The 16,004-nt window shown below is 55.7% G+C and overlaps 11 protein-coding genes across 11 annotated transcripts in view; 2 read left to right on the top strand and 9 right to left on the bottom strand.

Annotated features, from left to right (window-relative positions):
* Positions 1 to 209: 209 nt before the first annotated feature.
* On the bottom strand, positions 210 to 818 carry METBIDRAFT_35480 (uncharacterized protein; the record flags this gene model as incomplete). The annotated part of the gene is made up of 1 exon (XM_018856613.1): positions 210 to 818. The coding sequence occupies one exon, from the start codon at positions 816 to 818 to the stop codon at positions 210 to 212; it is 609 nt and encodes a 202-aa protein (XP_018714322.1).
* A 126-nt stretch (positions 819 to 944) lies between these two features.
* METBIDRAFT_114121 (uncharacterized protein) lies at positions 945 to 2,449 on the bottom strand. The gene has a single exon (XM_018853978.1). The coding sequence runs from the start codon at positions 2,238 to 2,240 to the stop codon at positions 1,068 to 1,070; it is 1,173 nt and encodes a 390-aa protein (XP_018714321.1). The 5' UTR covers positions 2,241 to 2,449; the 3' UTR covers positions 945 to 1,067.
* A 146-nt stretch (positions 2,450 to 2,595) lies between these two features.
* On the top strand, positions 2,596 to 3,630 carry METBIDRAFT_37161 (uncharacterized protein; the record flags this gene model as incomplete). Its single annotated transcript, XM_018856832.1, has 1 exon — positions 2,596 to 3,630. One exon carries the CDS (start codon positions 2,596 to 2,598, stop codon positions 3,628 to 3,630), a length of 1,035 nt encoding a protein of 344 aa, XP_018714320.1.
* Positions 3,631 to 4,472: 842 nt separating this feature from the next.
* METBIDRAFT_30227 (ubiquitin-protein ligase) lies at positions 4,473 to 6,677 on the bottom strand. The gene has a single exon (XM_018855579.1). The coding sequence runs from the start codon at positions 6,544 to 6,546 to the stop codon at positions 4,705 to 4,707; it is 1,842 nt and encodes a 613-aa protein (XP_018714319.1). The 5' UTR covers positions 6,547 to 6,677; the 3' UTR covers positions 4,473 to 4,704.
* A 296-nt stretch (positions 6,678 to 6,973) lies between these two features.
* METBIDRAFT_113825 (U2 snRNP complex subunit) lies at positions 6,974 to 7,593 on the top strand. Its single transcript, XM_018853972.1, has one exon. It carries the CDS (start codon positions 7,006 to 7,008, stop codon positions 7,348 to 7,350), a length of 345 nt encoding a protein of 114 aa, XP_018714318.1. The 5' UTR covers positions 6,974 to 7,005; the 3' UTR covers positions 7,351 to 7,593.
* Positions 7,594 to 8,393, bottom strand: METBIDRAFT_113824 (uncharacterized protein). Its single transcript, XM_018853971.1, has 2 exons — positions 8,125 to 8,393; positions 7,594 to 8,064 (listed from the first exon to the last, which is right to left on the bottom strand). Exons 1-2 carry the CDS (start codon positions 8,305 to 8,307, stop codon positions 7,837 to 7,839), a joined length of 411 nt encoding a protein of 136 aa, XP_018714317.1. The 5' UTR covers positions 8,308 to 8,393; the 3' UTR covers positions 7,594 to 7,836.
* METBIDRAFT_30224 (uncharacterized protein) lies at positions 8,098 to 9,712 on the bottom strand. Its single transcript, XM_018855578.1, has 2 exons — positions 9,377 to 9,712; positions 8,098 to 9,040 (listed from the first exon to the last, which is right to left on the bottom strand). The coding sequence occupies exons 1-2, from the start codon at positions 9,414 to 9,416 to the stop codon at positions 8,481 to 8,483; spliced, it is 600 nt and encodes a 199-aa protein (XP_018714316.1). The 5' UTR covers positions 9,417 to 9,712; the 3' UTR covers positions 8,098 to 8,480.
* Positions 9,713 to 10,915: 1,203 nt separating this feature from the next.
* RPL11 (60S ribosomal protein uL5) lies at positions 10,916 to 11,906 on the bottom strand. The gene has a single exon (XM_018853973.1). The coding sequence runs from the start codon at positions 11,660 to 11,662 to the stop codon at positions 11,144 to 11,146; it is 519 nt and encodes a 172-aa protein (XP_018714315.1). The 5' UTR covers positions 11,663 to 11,906; the 3' UTR covers positions 10,916 to 11,143.
* Positions 11,907 to 11,914: 8 nt separating this feature from the next.
* On the bottom strand, positions 11,915 to 13,454 carry PRE2 (proteasome core particle subunit beta 5). Its single transcript, XM_018855577.1, has one exon. The coding sequence runs from the start codon at positions 12,999 to 13,001 to the stop codon at positions 12,150 to 12,152; it is 852 nt and encodes a 283-aa protein (XP_018714314.1). The 5' UTR covers positions 13,002 to 13,454; the 3' UTR covers positions 11,915 to 12,149.
* Positions 13,434 to 14,264, bottom strand: METBIDRAFT_113718 (uncharacterized protein). The gene has a single exon (XM_018853969.1). It carries the CDS (start codon positions 14,165 to 14,167, stop codon positions 13,508 to 13,510), a length of 660 nt encoding a protein of 219 aa, XP_018714313.1. The 5' UTR covers positions 14,168 to 14,264; the 3' UTR covers positions 13,434 to 13,507.
* A 98-nt stretch (positions 14,265 to 14,362) lies between these two features.
* FHL1 (Fhl1p) overlaps positions 14,363 to 16,004 on the bottom strand; it is a gene marked incomplete at both ends in the record, with an annotated part of 2,995 nt that continues 1,353 nt past the window's right edge. The window contains one exon of the mRNA XM_018853674.1: positions 14,363 to 15,984. Within this exon, the coding sequence (XP_018714312.1) occupies positions 14,363 to 15,984 (1,622 nt within the window). The remainder of the gene's footprint in view (positions 15,985 to 16,004) is intronic.

Raw genomic sequence — 16,004 nt, 5'->3', positions numbered from 1 at the left:
GGGACTCGATTTCATTTAATACAGGGACTTGATTTCATTTAATACAGGGACTCGATTTCATTTAATACAGGGACTCGATTTCATTTAATACAGGGACTCGATTTCATTTATTACAGGGACTCGATTTCATTTAATACAGGGACTCGATTCTATTTAATACAGGGACTCGATTCTATTTAATACAGGGACCCAAGAAACGAAACGCCCGCCTATGCGTTTGGCGGCAAAAGCAACGCAGAGATCACGCCCGGTCTCTCGGTGGCGAGCAAGTCGTAGATCCTTGCCGCGTGCCTCAGTTCGCCCAACTCTAGCTGGATGCCCAAGCCAGACAAGAACTGCCTGTTTTTTTCCAGGAGCATACGAGACTTCTTGCCAAGCCCCACAACCAAGATCTCGGGCTTGGGATGCACTTTGCAGAATAAGCTGAGAATAAGCTCCTCGCTGAACTCCACGATGAACCCGTTCACCATCTTGTATCCGCCGTTGGAAAAATTGACCTCGAAGCTCTCAGACTCCAAGAGCAAGGCGCCTATTACATCGCCTTTTTCGCTGGGGGACGTGATGAGCATGTTGTTCGCCAAGTGGAACCCGTTGGGTTTGACTGACTCGATGTAGTTGATCGGCTTCTGTGAGTACATGAGAATGTCGTTTTTCTTGATGAGATCAACCGGGTTTCCCACGGCCTCCAGCTTATTGCCTGGAGCCATCATGTGCTTGCCCTGGTTTATGGTTTTGCCCCCGCCGAATAGATCATTATGGGCCCTGGAAATGGAGAAGAGCCTCTTTGGAACATTGCGTTTTATTAGACTGCTAAGCATCATGCAGATCAGTAGACTATGCAGATCGTTGGTTATGCAGATGGCTCTTTATTTGAAGTGACAGACGAGAGGTGCCTGGTGAGTGTGGCCCTGCAAGTCGCGCGGACGCACGGTTCTGCGAGGGGACGCGAGATGCGAATCCACCTCGTGAGTGAGTCCGCGTTGAATTACTGAAGAGGGAAAAACCATCTTCCATTGCCATATGTAGAGAAGGAAAAGCGCGTCGGCCCATACACCTGCACTCCAGGTCTATGCTTTACCAAGCTGCTCTTTTTCCTTCGCTAGCTTCTCGCGTATTGATGCTTTGCACTTCTCCCACAACTCGGTGGTTTCTCGCCCGGACTCAGACAGGTGGCTCAGCAACACACCCGAGCCCATGCGTTTATTCTCAGAGTTGGTGCATGAAATGGGCGGGGAGGTCACGGGATTGTATATTTCGTTGGCCCTGAAACTTGAGATCGAGGGCCGCGCCTGAAGCTGTTTGCGAGGGCTCACGTCGGGATTTCCGGAACTGATATCCCCCATCAGCTTTTTGGGACTGCCGCTCAAGCTGGCCATCGATTTCTTGGGGCTTAGTGAAGGTCTCAGGGGAGAGCTGGCTGCATTTGGAAGCTGCAGAAAGGATTTTGCGGGGCGTAAGGCACGAGGCTGGTCGGCGACTGCGGCTTTTTTTGGAGAGCTCAGAGGCGTTTCGGAGTCTTTTGGGTTGACATACTGCTGGTAGATTCGAACTAGCTGCACAAGAAAGGCCAACTGCTTCAAGTATTCATGCACAATGTCGGCCTTCGTTGCCTCACTCAACTCGACCATCTTGATATCTGCACCACAAAACTTGGCGATTGCCTTCTCTGCAGTTTGGAGTCTGGACATGAGGGAAACATAGGAGTGATGCTCGTAGTATAACAAAGACTGGGCAAGGTCCAATGCCAAATCACGCGTGGAAGTACTGGTTTTGACCGGCAAAATAGAGAATGCAAAGCTGTGAGTGGACCGCTCCTTGTAGTCCAGGAAAACGGGCAAAGCGTTTTCTTCAAAAGCGGCGTTTGAAGAATTCAGCGACATGGCGGGGTATTCCGAAAGAATACATAGGGCCCGAAACTTGTTTTTCGGCCAGTCGATCAAGACCCGGTGCTCGTCCTCGACTAGGACTTTCTGGAATCCGCTCAAGTTATACGCTTTATCTAGTTTCTTGATTTCGGCCTCGTGAGAAATCAGCAGCTGGTCCCACAGTTTTCCGTCGGTGTACTTGAGTGTTTCTCCCAGAGAAAACGAAGCTAGGCGATTCACACGTAGTCTTTTGAAAAGATAGAGCAAAGAGCGCACTTGTAGATCGACGGCGTCTCGGCCAGAGCCCCGACGAAAAGTCGGAATATTTTCAGACGCTGCACCAGTCCCAAGGGCCAAAAAATCGAGGAGTCCCATGGCTTGGGTGTGTAAAGATAGGTCTCAGTGGTGCTTTCTTGAGACAGTAGATAGAATGAATCAAGAGTCCACAATGGATCCAGATGAAATTATTGAGAAGCTCCCTTTCTTGAAATGTAACCCGGCACAGTTGAGGGCATACAAGGCGTTGCTGGTGTCTTCTGTTGTTGTTTCTATTTTGATGGACGCGCCCCAGTTACTGATTCGCGTTTCGAGCCAAAGGCACGAGTGCTTGATCTGGCGCAGGCTCCACCGCGCCACACCACATTGCCTTGCGTTGCCTTACATTGCAGTGCGCACATTGACGAGTGTTGCCGCTTTCAGAGAACGCGACATCAAGACAACAACTGAACAAATGTCGACCCAATCCGGTATCAAGGCAAGTAGCGAACTCATAGACCTCGCCAATGGCTCCCAGTCGGCTGCATTGGTGATCACGCTTTCTCAAGACTCCACGCAATTGGTGGTGGACGAGTCATTCGAGAGTCCCTCCAACACCCAAATCAACTGTGTGTTGGATGCTCTTAAAGACCACTTCTCTGCGGAATTTCCAGAGCCCAAATTTGCAATCATTTCTCCGAATGCCTCGCATGAAGGCTATTTTGTCAGCTTCATTCCGGACCTGGCTCCGATCAGACAGAAAATGCTCTTTGCGTCCACCAAGAACACCTTGCTTCAGCAATTAGGTACGAAGTTCTCGAAGAAGAATACTGTTGAGTTCTCGGAGTTAAGAGAATTGGACCACGAGGAGTTCGGACGTGCCGTTCTGGAGCCAGACCAGAGTTCCACTTTGACGGCCAAGGAAAGGGACTTGCAGACCCTCGACTCTTTGCAGAACTTGACCCTTTCACATTCATCTGCCAGCGCATATAAGAGGGAGCTTCCGTCCATGGATACGCAGAAAGAAACCTCGTTGTTTTTCAAGATCGAGCTGGACCTCGACTGCCTTCTTCGCTCGGACCTATACTCCAAGTTGGTGGTGATGAACATCGACACAGACGCGGAAACTTTGAGCCTTAGTGCAGAAGTCTCCGGAGTTACAGTCAACAATTTAGTGGATGCCATTTCTCTGAGTGTGGCCGAGGGTCTGCAATCCAGCCCAGCATACGTGTTGTACGGCTACGAACAGGGGAAATTGGCATTTATTTACGCGTGTCCTTCGGGATGTAAGGTGAAGTCCCGGATCATGTATGCCGCCAACAAGCAAGGGTTGCTTTCCCATTTGAAGAATGATTATTTGCCCGATCAGGAAATCGTGGAGACGATGGAAGTGGGCGACTTCGACGAAATTGATACTCTTGCGCTTGAGAAAAAGGATGTGACGGACACACCCGTGACTGGCGACTCGAGGATGAAGTTTTCCAAGCCTAGGGGGCCCAGGAGAAGATGAATTCAGAACTGTCTCTGAAACATGATATCCTCGCTGTTTTGGTGGAAGGATGGCGTGTTGTCGCTATTAAAACGGCCAAGCTCATAGCTGTGAAACCGACTAAGCGAATATATGCTTTGCAGTAATTGTCGTAAGGGCCGAATAGCCGCAAAAGTGTCTTTTTGATTCTTGGACTTTAGAACCCATCCTCTGTGCTTGTCCGTAAAAAGGGCCCCTCCTTTCACAAACCCAAAAGCGACCATAAGTACATGGATACGTGTGCAATGCTACCGATATACATTCATCTGGATTATCTTCTTGTTCTACAGAAAGCATTGATTAATTGACCAAAAGTTGTTGGCCACAGAAGGCATTTGAATAGTTTGGAGGTAGGTAGCAGCAGAACGATTCGGCCACTGGAGTATCAGTCGACTCTCCGACAGCAGAAAATGGAGGAATACATGCGAACGTCCTTTTGTACAGCTGGCTGATCACGAGAATAAAGACATTTTTGGCCCGCTGGGGTGTCTAGCTTTGGCGTGAATATAAACTGACCCGTAGGTGGGAATGGAACATTTCAATCAGTCGTATGTTCTTTTTAGAAGCCATGGCATAGTAAGAGCTAGCGGAAGAGCATTGTGCTATTCCCAAACGAAGCAGCATTGATGCAGATCTGCATTAATACAAATTTGTTGAATTACAGAAACATCAAAAGGACTCACACTCCAAAAGAGAAGCTTTACAATATAGAAACATTATCAGTACGGAAACGTTACCGAAACAGTAACATAACCAAGACAAACATGAATACAAATTAAAGTTCATTAATACAGAAGTAGTACCAATACATCAGTCAGCAGTACCAGTACAGCAGTACCAGTACAGCAGTACCAATACGGCAGTACCAATACGGCAGTACCAATACAGCAGTACCAATACAGCAGTACCAATACAGAAACACTACTACAAGCGCCAGGACGCAACCACATCACCAATACAGAAGCTTCACATTATAGGATCTTCCTTAGAACCCCCAACAATACAGAAAGTTCCATCAGAATATCCCTCGACTGCAACACCTGCCTTAATAAACCCTCACTCTTTCCGAGACACGAGGGAGACGTTGTCGTGGGTCCAGCCCTCGACGTGAGCATCCACCAAGCGCTTGAGTTTGCCATGCTCACCCTGGAATAGCTCCACGTAGATCTGCGGGCCCTGCGACGTGCACAAGGACGAGATATGGGAGTAGATTTGCCGGGAAAGGCTTCTGTTGATACGCACGTATTCATCCTCGGTGGAGATGCGCCTTGTTCCCTGTCCCCGATAAAGCGGACGGAGAATATTCCTCACGTGAGTCTGCACCATCAGCTTTTCAAGGAGCGTCAAGGGCCGAGGACCAGGGTCCGTGCCCCATCGCTTGGCTTCAGGGCTTGCCGAAGAAACGACCGGGCTGTTCGGCCCGCGAGGGCTTTTTGATGAATCGCTGTGATTTTGCAGGAGCGGCCTGGGGTCATTGGATGGGGGGCTGGAAGACTGCTGTGGCGGGGTGTTGGCGGTGGGGAATCTGGGCGGAAGCCCCGTGATCAGGCGTGCCTTGATTTGGGTCATGAGCAGGGCAATCCGGCTGTGGCTTGGGCGAGAAGCATTGTCCAGGGCGCCGGGGGGATCTGGTTCTGTGCTTGAATATGGGAGTGTATCTCGATTTTGATCGGGAGATGGATCTGGAGATGGGCCCGGAGATGGGGCCAGAGCTGGACCCGGAGTTACACCCAAAGTTGGACCTGGATTTGAATCTAGAGATGCACCCGGACATAAACCCACAGTTGCACCCAGAGATGCACCCAAAGTTAGACCTGGATTTAGATCCAGAGGTTCACCCAAATTTGCACCCAAATTTGCACCCAAATTTGCACCCAAATTTGCACCCAAATTGGCACCCAAATTGGCACCCAAATTGGCACCCAAATTGGCACCCAAATTGGCACCGGTCCCCCCTGAACCCCCGGAGTCGCCACGAGCGCCCGGCAAGCGTGGCCGGCGGCGCTTTCGCCGGGTGCTGGGCCCTGCAACCACGCTTTCCACACCGCCGCCCATGTTCCCGCAGCGGGCGTCTTCGAGAACGGCCCACGCCGACCTCTCCTCGGGCGTCAAGGTCTGGAGCTCGCGTGCCTGGCGCCGGAGCAAAACACCGCCGTTCCAGGCGGCCCGCATCCGCCCCGGCCCGGCGTATGCTGGCCGCGGCCCGGGGTCCGTGTTCCCGTCTTCCCAGGGGCCTCGGTCCGGCCCCGATCCGGCGGAATCCGGCCCCAGCGCCTCGGAGAGCAAACGCCGGCCGCGCCGGGCGGAACTGGTCTCTCTGGCGACCGCAGGCGGCGGCCGGCGAGGCCCGGAATGCGGCCATCCAGAAACAGGCCCGGGCCGGGCCGTGGCGGGCCGGGCGTACCCGGGGATTTCCTGGCGGCAGTCGCAAAACGGACAGAACCACGAGCCGCCGGCCCCGAGGCCCAAGCACGGCGCGTGGAAGTGGCCGCCGCAGCCTATGCACGAAAGCATGGCGTGCCGGGCCTGCGAATATTGGGCACTGGAACAGATGAGGCAGACGCCGTTCTGCGGCAGCACGGCGTCGTCGCGGGCATCGCGCGATGCCCCGGCGGCCGCGCCATACACCGGCGGCGGAATCACGAACTCGGCCGGGATGTGGTCGATGGCATCGGAGGCCAAAAGCTTATCTTTGAACGCGATGCGCTTGATGACGCGGGCGGGCGCTGCGGGCGCCACAAACTCGATTTCGTAGAACGGCTTGCGGCACGTCGGGCACCGGTTCAGGAGCTGCAGCCACTGCATGACGCAGGGCTGGTGGTACGCGTGCAAGCAGCCCAGAATCCGGCCCACAATGGACGATGGGCTCATCGCATCGAGGCATATGGGGCACTCCATTGGGCAGCGGGCAACGGGGCCGGGCGGGGCTGTGGGCTGTGTTTGTGTTTGTTTTTTTGGGAAAATTGGTCCCAGGGGCCTGCGGGCTGGAACGCTTGAAATGGGCCAGATGGGGTGAAAGACCGTGTAGCCAGGCCCGTATATATGCCTGGTCCATCGAGCCGCATCGACCCTCATCGAGCCGCATCGAGCCGCATCGAGCCGCATCTAGCACGCCACCTACGCCACCGAAAAGAGCAAGAAAAATGACCGAAAAAAGGGGGATGAGAACGCAGGCCCGCCCCGTGCCGCCGGACGCCGCCACAGCCCGCCCGGCCGCCGGGGGCGCCGCCTGGACGGGCGCCCCGGGCCGGTCACGTGCCGGTCACGTGACCCCATCTCGACATCTCGGCTCGTGGCCGTTTCCCCCAGACCGCCGCCCCAGATCCCACCCATCGCCCCTGCCTCGAGCCCAAATCCATGTCTCGGCACCAGTTCGACCTCGTCCAGTGCATGAAGCGGCCCGGCACGCACTTCGGCTTCTTGTGCCTGCAGTGTGACGGCAAATGTCCCATCTGCGACTCGCTCGTCAAGCCTTCGGCAAAAGCCCAGGTCTGTGACGGCTGTTCTTTTGGCCATTTGGCCCTGCGGTGCATTCTCTGCGGAAACCACTTTGGCGAAGGCCCGGACAGGGGCTCGCCCGCCTACTATTGCCACGAATGCGTTGTCCAGGAGAAGCACCGCGACGGGTGCCCTCGGATCGTCAATGTGGGCAGTTCCAAGGCCGACCAGCGACTCAACAAAAAAACAAAAGCATTGACGTGACGATGCGGAAACACGCGTGGAAGCTGAGGGGGGAGCAAAGCTCTGGCCCAAGTGGGCGGTTTTCTGGCGCGTGTGCCGATGCTCGTAGTCGTCTCAGCCCTTATCTGATTGAGGCTCGATGCTTGATATAGTTTGCGGCATGATTGGGGCATGCCTGTTGGTATTTACTGGATTTTTATGCGGGAGGCTGGACCGATACTTGTGCCTGGAGGTCCACGGGAGCCGGACAGCCGTCGTACATCGGCGTGTTTAGTGTAGTGGCCAAGTCCACGGACCTGCCGGTTTCTTACCCTCGATGCCTCGGTTGAAAGTGAATGCAGATTCTCCACGAGTCCGGGGTGTCGGTATACAGAGCGGTATGTATGTTTGTCTTGCAGATGCGGGAAGAAGTATTTTTCAGCTGAACGAATGCTAATTGTTTGTGCGGCTGGAGAGGACGTCTTATCGGGCCGGAGCGACGATGCAGATGTCCTTACATTGAATGGTCTAGAGAACCTCTGGCCGTAGTGAGTAGTCGAGAACAGTTCTGGGTGGTGCCGTATACTGCTGGTTGAATGGGAGATCCTGATGGTTGAATGGGAAATATTTTGGTAAAATGAGAAATACTGCTAGTTGAGTGACAAATACTTTTAGTTGAACGAAAATTACTTGCTGGATGCCAAATCTTGCTGGATGCCAATTCTCGTGGAAAAACTGCGGGTTGACTGAGAAATACTGCTAGTTGAGAGACAATTATTGCTAGCTGAATGACAATATTGCTGGAATGAGAAATACTGCTAGTTGAATGACACATACTTCTAGTTGAATGAAAATGACTTGCTGGATGCCGAATACTCGACGATGCCAAATACTTGAGGATGCCAAATACTTGCCCAGGCACAAAACTTGCTGGACCAAGATCATATGCCTCGTGAGGTCAAGGATCCCCGCTTCTTCCAACCTTGTCCCTTCTCGCATGGAATCGCCCCAGATTATACATACTATTCTCGCCGCATACCCCAGCTCTCGGCCGCGCCTCACTCTACACGAAGCTCACCACCGTCGTCACAATCAAGTTCCTACCATTAGAATAAATACCTCACCGCAGAAACACGTGCTGCCCACAGTGCTCCTCGGCTCCCGCCAGATACTCACGGGCCGGCGTGCCTCTCGATGCCCGTGTCCACGATGCCCTTAATCCCGTCTTTCCACCGCTGCTCCAAATACCCGTCCACCGGCTGGAACTGCATTTGCTTCGCTTCCCTGGCCAGATTGAGCTCCTCGGTGCGCTCTCGCTTCCGCACAAGCAAGTCTCTCTGCAGACTCTCCACTTGTCTCATGCTCTCACAGGCCTCTTTCTGCGCATGTGCCCTCTCTGCAGAGTGCTCGGCCGCCAACTGCGCATTGCGGTCTCGTAGGACCGAATACAGCAAGGCCGTGTACATCTGGTCATAGCTGAAGTCGTGGTCGGGCCCGAAATCGGTATATCTGTCCATGGAGACACCGCCCGAAACGAACGTCTCCGGCACCAAGCCGTCCGAGTAGTCGAGCTCGAAGCGCTCCATGTCACGCATCAACAAGGACCTGTTTTCGGAAAGCGGGGCCAACTCGCCGAGCCGGGAATGGAGCATGCCTGGCTCTGCCGGCGTTTCGGCGCGGATGAGCTGCTCCACGGCCTGTCTTTCTGTGTCTGTGATGGTTCCATCGATATCTGCTGGTTAGTAGGTGTGTGGATTCAAAAGAGGGTGTACTGTGGTGTACTGTGGTGTACTTTGATGTACTTTGATGTACTTTGATGTACTTTGATGTGCTTTGATGTGCTTTGATTTAGCTTTCATATGTGTTGCGATGTAGCTTCTATGATTTAGTGTGCTTTGATGCAGCTTTTGTATCTTGATACGTTCTGCCGAAAATTGTATTGTATCTTGGGGTTCGGTAGATTGGGGCTCTTCGTCGAGTCTAAGATTATAGTTCAGACCCAGAGGCCGGAGGGCACATGAAAAAGAGCCAAGACCACACTTGCGGCTTCAAGGATTATGTAACATACATGGTAAGTAGTCTAGGGGGTCGGAGTCAAGAGAAAGCATGGTGATGAAGAGAGACGGGCTGGGGGCCCTGGAGCTGATAACGAGACAGGCACGTCACGTGACGCGCCTTGCCCGGCTGGACCCTGGCTTCTGCCGTTGTTTTCGTTTCGGTCCGTTTATGAAAGGGCGTAGCTAGAGGCATATTAATAAAGACCAGCCTTCTTGCAAACGAATGCTTGTAAACATGGATCCAGCGTCGAGATGCAGTTTGCTTAGATATTCGAGTCCTTGAATGAATGCGCATGGTCGAATAATCTACGAGATATCTCAAGTACGGGGCTTCAACAAAGACAACCTTTGGATTGTAATGCTGATAGTATAATATTGCTGCACTCAATGGGAATTCACAGCAATCGCGCTATTGTTTCAGCAAACAATGCATGATTATACACATTCAAAATAAAGGTAATGTCTGCGACAAATACGACTGAGTTGTGCGAAGTATTAAAAAAAAGGAGGAAACCTGAATATATAGGTTTTCGAGAATTCAACATGAATTATAAAAACAATTTATATATCTGATATAGTTGGCTAGACGGAACAAGATCGAAAAAATCAAGTTTAGCTTACACGATTACTTTATCATATCTCATCTATTGTAATGAGTAATATTGAGAAATTATACATGGTTAGTAGATACCGACACCTTGATTCAATGACAACAGCCGAGAATGGCTGTGCCAGTTGCCAAGGCCCAGGTCTAACATATGCTTTCGAAATTTGCAGCGTGGTTTAGTGTAAATAGAAATACGAGGTTTTTGTTCATCGCCTAGTAAATCTCAGCAGATCATCTGATTAGTGCATTCTCGAACCGGTGGACCCAACTCAAACGAACGCCGCAACAAAACACTTTCGTCATCTATTCGAGCGACTAGAAGACCCAAAAAGCGACCAATCCGTCGAGGCCCTCCATGCCTTCTTCGTGCTGGCAAGGAACGAGCCGGCCCTACTTTGTCGACCGTCTGGTTTATTCTGTAGGTCCACCTGTCGAAACGTAATTATAAAATTAAACAAATAGCCTGACCGTTTCTAAGTGCTCAGCCAGAAGCCAAAAGGCCCATTCTTCGGCCGGGCATCTGTATACAGATTTAGTTCGACGTGGTTGATTCCGGGAAGTCTCCTGTAGCAGACGCTCCAACCCAGAGGGTAGAGGCAGCTTATGGTGTGTATTTTCTGGAACTCGCATCGTCTTCCATAAATGTCTTGAAGATTGCGGCAACGGACGAGCTTTGTTTATGAAGGTCCACAACGACGTGGCCGGGGCCAACATTTCATGTACGGATGGGATTGGCAAACCGAGGCTCTTATCTTCAGTGAGCCGGGGACGGCATGTCCGTATGTGGTTTTGGTGAGCTCCCCAAAAAGTCCCGGCTTTTAATTGCTGAAGATAGAGGCTTCGAAGCCCAGAAATTCCGGCCTATAGATCCAAAAAGTCCCGGCTTCCAACATCCGAAGAAAAGAGACTCTATAATCCATAATACGGCGCTGGGATCTGCAAAATACAGACTGTAGATCCAAAAGCCCCTTCCAACATCCGAGGATAAGAGACTCTATAATCCGGAAAACACGGCACTGGGACCTGCAAATTAAGCCTGTATCTCCAACAGCCCCTTCCAACGTCCGAAGAACAGAGACTCGAATACCCCGAACCTACGACGCTCTACTACAACCTACAACTCTCTCAACATGTGCAATATTCCATTAGAAAATAAGGGGAAGCCACGAATCTACTTCTCCAAGACGTCGGCGTCGTACTTCTGCTTGAACCAGACAATGGACTCCTCCTGGTTGGTCTTGTGCGAGTTGCCAATGACACCTCTGGCTCTCTTTCTTCTGGCGACTCTGGCACCGTGTCTGCCCATGACAACGTAGAAGTCCATACCGTAGATACCGATACCTGGGTCGTACTTGATACCCAAGTCAATGTGCTCGTCGATACCGAAACCGAAGTTACCGGTGGCAGAGAAGTTTCTCTTCTTCAACTGGAACTCCTTGACTCTGAGACCTCTCTCCAAGATCTCCTCGGCCTTGGGGCCTCTGATGGTCACGTGCACGGAGATCTTTTCGTTTCTTCTGATACCGAAAGTTCTGACCGTGTATCTGGCTTTGGAGTGGACTGGGGTCTGACCAGACAACTGCTCCAAAACCTTGGAGGCTCTGGTCAATCTGTCACCGGACTCACCGACACAGATGTTCAAGACCAACTTCTCGATACGCAACTCACGCATAGGGTTTTGAGCGGACATTTTGGCTGTATTTGATGGATGAAAGAATGGCGGGGCCAAAGATGAATTTTTTTACCAAGGCCGGGTGGTGCGCGCGATGGGAGCGGACGTGCGGTGCACGCCGGCCGCGTCACGTGCCGCCGCGCCACTAGGGCGCGTGCCCTCTCCGTGTGCAGGACACCGTGCCCCGGCCGGGGGTATTGGCCCGGCACCGAAGCAGTTTGGCGGCGGCATCCCGAATCGCTGGTCGGCCGAGGGCCCGCGGTGGCGCCATTGATGATCTCTTTTATTGTGCCGTATCTACACTACTTGCCGGCTTCACTCGCGTACTGGAGCGGATGCTTGCAACGGAACGGCTCCTGGCCGCGGCGACCCAGCTTCCCCGGCCACGTCAATTGACCACACGAAGCTCTCCGCTGCGCATCGGGATGCCCTCGGCGGCTGGTGGCCAAAAACCCGGCTCGCGGGGCTGGGAAGCGAGAGTGCGGGCCGCGCGCTGCACAGCGCCTCATCCGTCGACATTGTTGAACGACTTCTCGGTCTCTTTGATGTCGTAGAAGATGTCGCCGACGTTGTGGTTGCCGTGGTACACCCACCCGCTCTCGGTCACGTGGTACAAGTTGATGGAGCCTCCCGAGAAGGCGTCTCTGTGCGCAGCGGCCAAGATGGATCTCTTGCCCAAGTACAAGGCGTCCTCGACGGACATGTCCCAGTTGTACTCGGAGTCCAAGACACCGTAGGCGAAGGTCTGGCCCGACCCCACACAGAACATGTCCCCTTTCATTCTGGTACCGTCGGAGTCCACGTAGTAGATTGCAGGGCCCTCCTTCTTCGTGTACCCGCACACCATGGTGCCCATGGACAAGCCCATGCCTTTGTACTGGTAGACCAAGTTGCCCAAGATCTTCAGGGCGGCGGCCACGGAGATGCGCTCCTTCTCACGCAACTCGTGCAAGCGGCACTGCGTGCCCAACCAGGTCTCCCAGTACTGGCAGTCCGCGGCGCCTCCGGCCATTGTGCCCAACAAAAACGGGTTGATTCGGATCACCTTGTTGACGGTCTGCGATGCAACCCAGTTCCCGGCCGTGGCACGCGAATCGACGGCAACCACAATGCCGCCCTGGAAGCGGAACGCCAAGGTCGTGGTGCCGTGCGCAATTTTGATTTTGCAGTCCGGGTTGGCGGCGTGGTCTGTATGGGCCCGCAAGAACTCGGCGGGTTTCAGGATCTGCGGCACTTCGATGCTGGGCGCCAACAGCAATTGCGGCGTCGACGCAGCCAAGTTGGCTGTGCCCGTGCTGTACTCGTTGTGGAGTTGGGACTGCGCCGCGTGTGTATACTGGCTGGCGATGGTGTTCATTTTGTGAGGTGGAATCCGAGATTCAGGCGGCTTTTCTAGGCTGAGCGGGCGTGAGGCTGGGGGTGCGAGGTGTTGCGTCGAAAGGGGGCAGGAATTTCAAGCAGGGCAGCACGGGGAACGAAATGAGGCTGCTTGTTTGTTTGTTGCGGACTCTGGCCAAAAATCGATGGATGTGCTGGGGATGACGCCGGGTAGGATTGTGGATGGAGGGTGCCAGCCGGGGAGTTGAGCGATCGCCACCTCAAGAGCGCGAGGCCCCGGGCACTGTCTGCAGGACACGCTGGGATGAGGCCAGGCGGAATGCCCAGACAGGGCCCAAAATTGGGCGGGCAGCGATGCATCCACCTTGGGCGGTTTGATGGCGGAGAAGCCCTTTTCTTCGTTCGATTTGAGGCGTTTTTTTCAGGTTTCCTGGCCGGGTTGACGGAACAGTGCGCTCAAGGAACATGTCTGCAATGGGTGCGAAATGGGGCTTGCGCGTCCGTGTAGCCACGAGCATTGTGTTTTCATGCTGGACTTCTGGCCACACCGACAATTGTAGGGGGCGACGTGGAAGCATGGTGCCAATGGCAGCATGTGGCGACGATCACGTGGGTACATGCTGGAATTAGTAGGAGGCCGGAGAGATGTTCTGAAGTTCTGGAGACTCCCCGACCGTTCGGAGATGTTCCCGCCATATCTTCGATCCACGAGCCACTCTGAAGTGCAAGAGACGGCGTGAGATTCCGCCAGGAACCACCAAGTACCTGCGGGTCACCAAAACACCCAGACACCCAAACATCACAAGACCATCGAAACGTCGTGAGATCATTGGACTTGGATGAGATTCTTGGAACTGTAACAAGTCCACAAAACTTGGGCCACTCCAGAAGACTATAGCGCCCATAGATCCAGAAATCCTGAATCTTTGGCGACTGGCACTGTGAAATGGATAAAGCACCGGTACACGGCACCGTGAAATGCATAAAGCAGCGTGAGGTCCACGGCACTGTGAAATGCTTAAAGCACCGGTACACAGCACTGCGAAACCCACAAAGCACCGTGAGATCCACGGCACCGTGAAATGCATAAAGTAGTGTGAGGTCCACAGCACTGTGAAATGCATAAAGGACAGCGAGTTTCAGAGCACCCTGAAATACACAGAACATCGCGTCCACTGGGGCCATCGAGCCAACGTAGAATCATCGACACACCATCTGATGCGCGAAGCGCAGTGAATAATCAAGACACACCACGATCCTCGCAACGCCCTCGACACATGCAGACATCGACCGTCCTCAACACATTGCGGGGCCCTCGAGGCGTCCAGGCGGGGGTCTCCCAACACCGGGACACTGCAGCACACAGGCGCCCCGGCGCGGTCAGCTCCCCCCACTGGAGGCGTCGGGCCGCGGGCTCTTCCTGACGCCGGCGTCCGCGTCCTCGGCGGGCCGCTTGTCGGGCCGAGGCCTACTGGCCGCGGAGTGCAGCGGGCGGGCAAACGTGGCAGGCTTGGAGAAGCTCTGTGGCTTCGAGAGCCCCACGTACGGCGCACGCGGCGGGCCAGGGACCTTGGGGGACGCAGCCGCGGGCGGCGCCGTGCCCCCGGAGGACGGCTTGGGCGGGCCGGAGCCCGCGGACGGCGGCGTGCCGCCGGGCAGCCCGGCCGCCTGCGTCTCCTTGATGGACTTGGTCAAGGCAATGTCCAAGATCTTGCTGACCTGCTGCGGCGCCTTCTCCACCAAGAAGCTCAACGCGTTGTCGCCGCAGCCGGCCTTGGCGCCAATGGTGTTGACCTGCGCGATGGTGGTGGCCAACGCCTTGGTGATGATCTCCGTGGTCACGCCCGTGTTGTACGTGAGGCTGCGCGCCTTGTAGAGCGTGAACAACTCCTTCTGCAAGTAGCCCAAGGACCTCTTGGTGTCGCCGCTCATCGCCGGCGGCGCGGGCGCCAGGGCCAGGCCCGGCACGCGGGCCTTCGCGTGCACAGCGCCCATGGAGCTGGGCGGCTTCCCGAGCTGCCGCACCGCGGTGGGCGCGCCGAGCGACGGCGCCGCCTTGGCGCGGTTCGCCGCGAGCTGGTCCTTGATCGTGGCCTGGAACCGCTCCGCGTCCGGCGGGCGGAAGTCCGCGGGCCGGCGCTGGAAGAACGGCGCGGCCTTGCCGTGGGGCCCGTCGCGCCGCGTGTCGCCGGCGAAGTCCGCCATGCCCCGCGGCCGCTGCAACCCGGCGCCCGCCAGGGGCCCGCCGGGGCCGCCGTACGGGGTGCCCGCCGGGCGCACGCGGAAGTCCGCGGCACGGAGCGCCGCGTCCTTGGCCCGGGCCACGGCAGTCTCCTGCTGGCGGCGGCGCACGCGGTCGCGCTCCGCAAGGTACGCGTGGTCGACGGCGTAGCGCCAGTCGGCCCGCGCGGGCGGCGTGGCCACGGCGACAAACATCCGGTGGAGGCGCACGCTGTGCGCCACCGGGAACTGCCAGCCGTCCGGGCAGAAGCGGAAGTACGGGTAGAGGTCCCTGATGCGGTCGAGGATCTCCGCGAGCGTGCGGCCGTGCGGCGCCGCGGGCCCGCCGCGCAACGCGCTGGCCACCAACGCCAGGACGGCCACCGCGGGCTTGGCGCGGTGCTGGTCCGGCACGTCCTTGGGCGCGGGCGGGCGTGGCGGGCGACGCCCGGCCGCGTCGCGGCGGCGCACGGGCTCCTTGGGCCGCGAGGCGGGCGGCCGCGTGGCTTTGGGCACGCACACGGCGGCCGGGCGCGGGGCGCCCGCGTGGGTCTTGATGGCGCGGAGCGGGCGGAACAGGCTGCGCACGTGCACGTGGGCGATGGTGGCCACGGCGACCTGGAGCCGCGGCGGCGGCGGGCGGGCCGCGGCGCCGTAGGGCGTGGCGTAGGCCGCGTAGCCCGAGTAGCCGGGCGCGGCGGTGACGGCGTAGCCGGAGGGGTGCGGCGGCAGGGCGGTGGCGGCGAGCGGCGCGGCGTGGCCCGGCGGGCCGAGCGGGTCGCCTGGCGGGCGGCCGTAGACG

The sequence above is a fragment of the Metschnikowia bicuspidata genome (genome assembly GCF_001664035.1).
Source record: "Metschnikowia bicuspidata var. bicuspidata NRRL YB-4993 chromosome Unknown METBIscaffold_1, whole genome shotgun sequence".
NCBI classification, from domain to species: domain Eukaryota; kingdom Fungi; phylum Ascomycota; class Pichiomycetes; order Serinales; family Metschnikowiaceae; genus Metschnikowia; species Metschnikowia bicuspidata.
The sequence above is the reverse complement of the archived record's forward strand: the minus strand, read 5'-3'. Positions and strand labels throughout refer to the sequence as shown.

Bases quoted from the DNA above. Each gene is read 5' to 3' on its own strand.
- METBIDRAFT_113825 (XM_018853972.1), top strand. From the start codon at position 7,006: ATGTCTCGGCACCAGTTCGACCTCGTCCAGTGCATGAAGCGGCCCGGC.
- PRE2 (XM_018855577.1), bottom strand. From the start codon at position 13,001: ATGAACACCATCGCCAGCCAGTATACACACGCGGCGCAGTCCCAACTC.
- METBIDRAFT_30227 (XM_018855579.1), bottom strand. From the start codon at position 6,546: ATGGAGTGCCCCATATGCCTCGATGCGATGAGCCCATCGTCCATTGTG.
- METBIDRAFT_30224 (XM_018855578.1), bottom strand. From the start codon at position 9,416: ATGCTTTCTCTTGACTCCGACCCCCTAGACTACTTACCAT. The intron at 9,041-9,376 runs GTATGTTACATA...ACTAACCAGCAG, and splicing joins CCCCCTAGACTACTTACCAT to ATATCGATGGAACCATCACA.
- RPL11 (XM_018853973.1), bottom strand. From the start codon at position 11,662: ATGTCCGCTCAAAACCCTATGCGTGAGTTGCGTATCGAGAAGTTGGTC.
- METBIDRAFT_113824 (XM_018853971.1), bottom strand. From the start codon at position 8,307: ATGCGAGAAGGGACAAGGTTGGAAGAAGCGGGGATCCTTGACCTCACG. The intron at 8,065-8,124 runs GTATTTCTCATT...CTCAACTAGCAG, and splicing joins TATGTGTCATTCAACTAGCA to TATTTCTCAGTCAACCCGCA.
- METBIDRAFT_114121 (XM_018853978.1), bottom strand. From the start codon at position 2,240: ATGGGACTCCTCGATTTTTTGGCCCTTGGGACTGGTGCAGCGTCTGAA.
- METBIDRAFT_113718 (XM_018853969.1), bottom strand. From the start codon at position 14,167: ATGGCCCCAGTGGACGCGATGTTCTGTGTATTTCAGGGTGCTCTGAAA.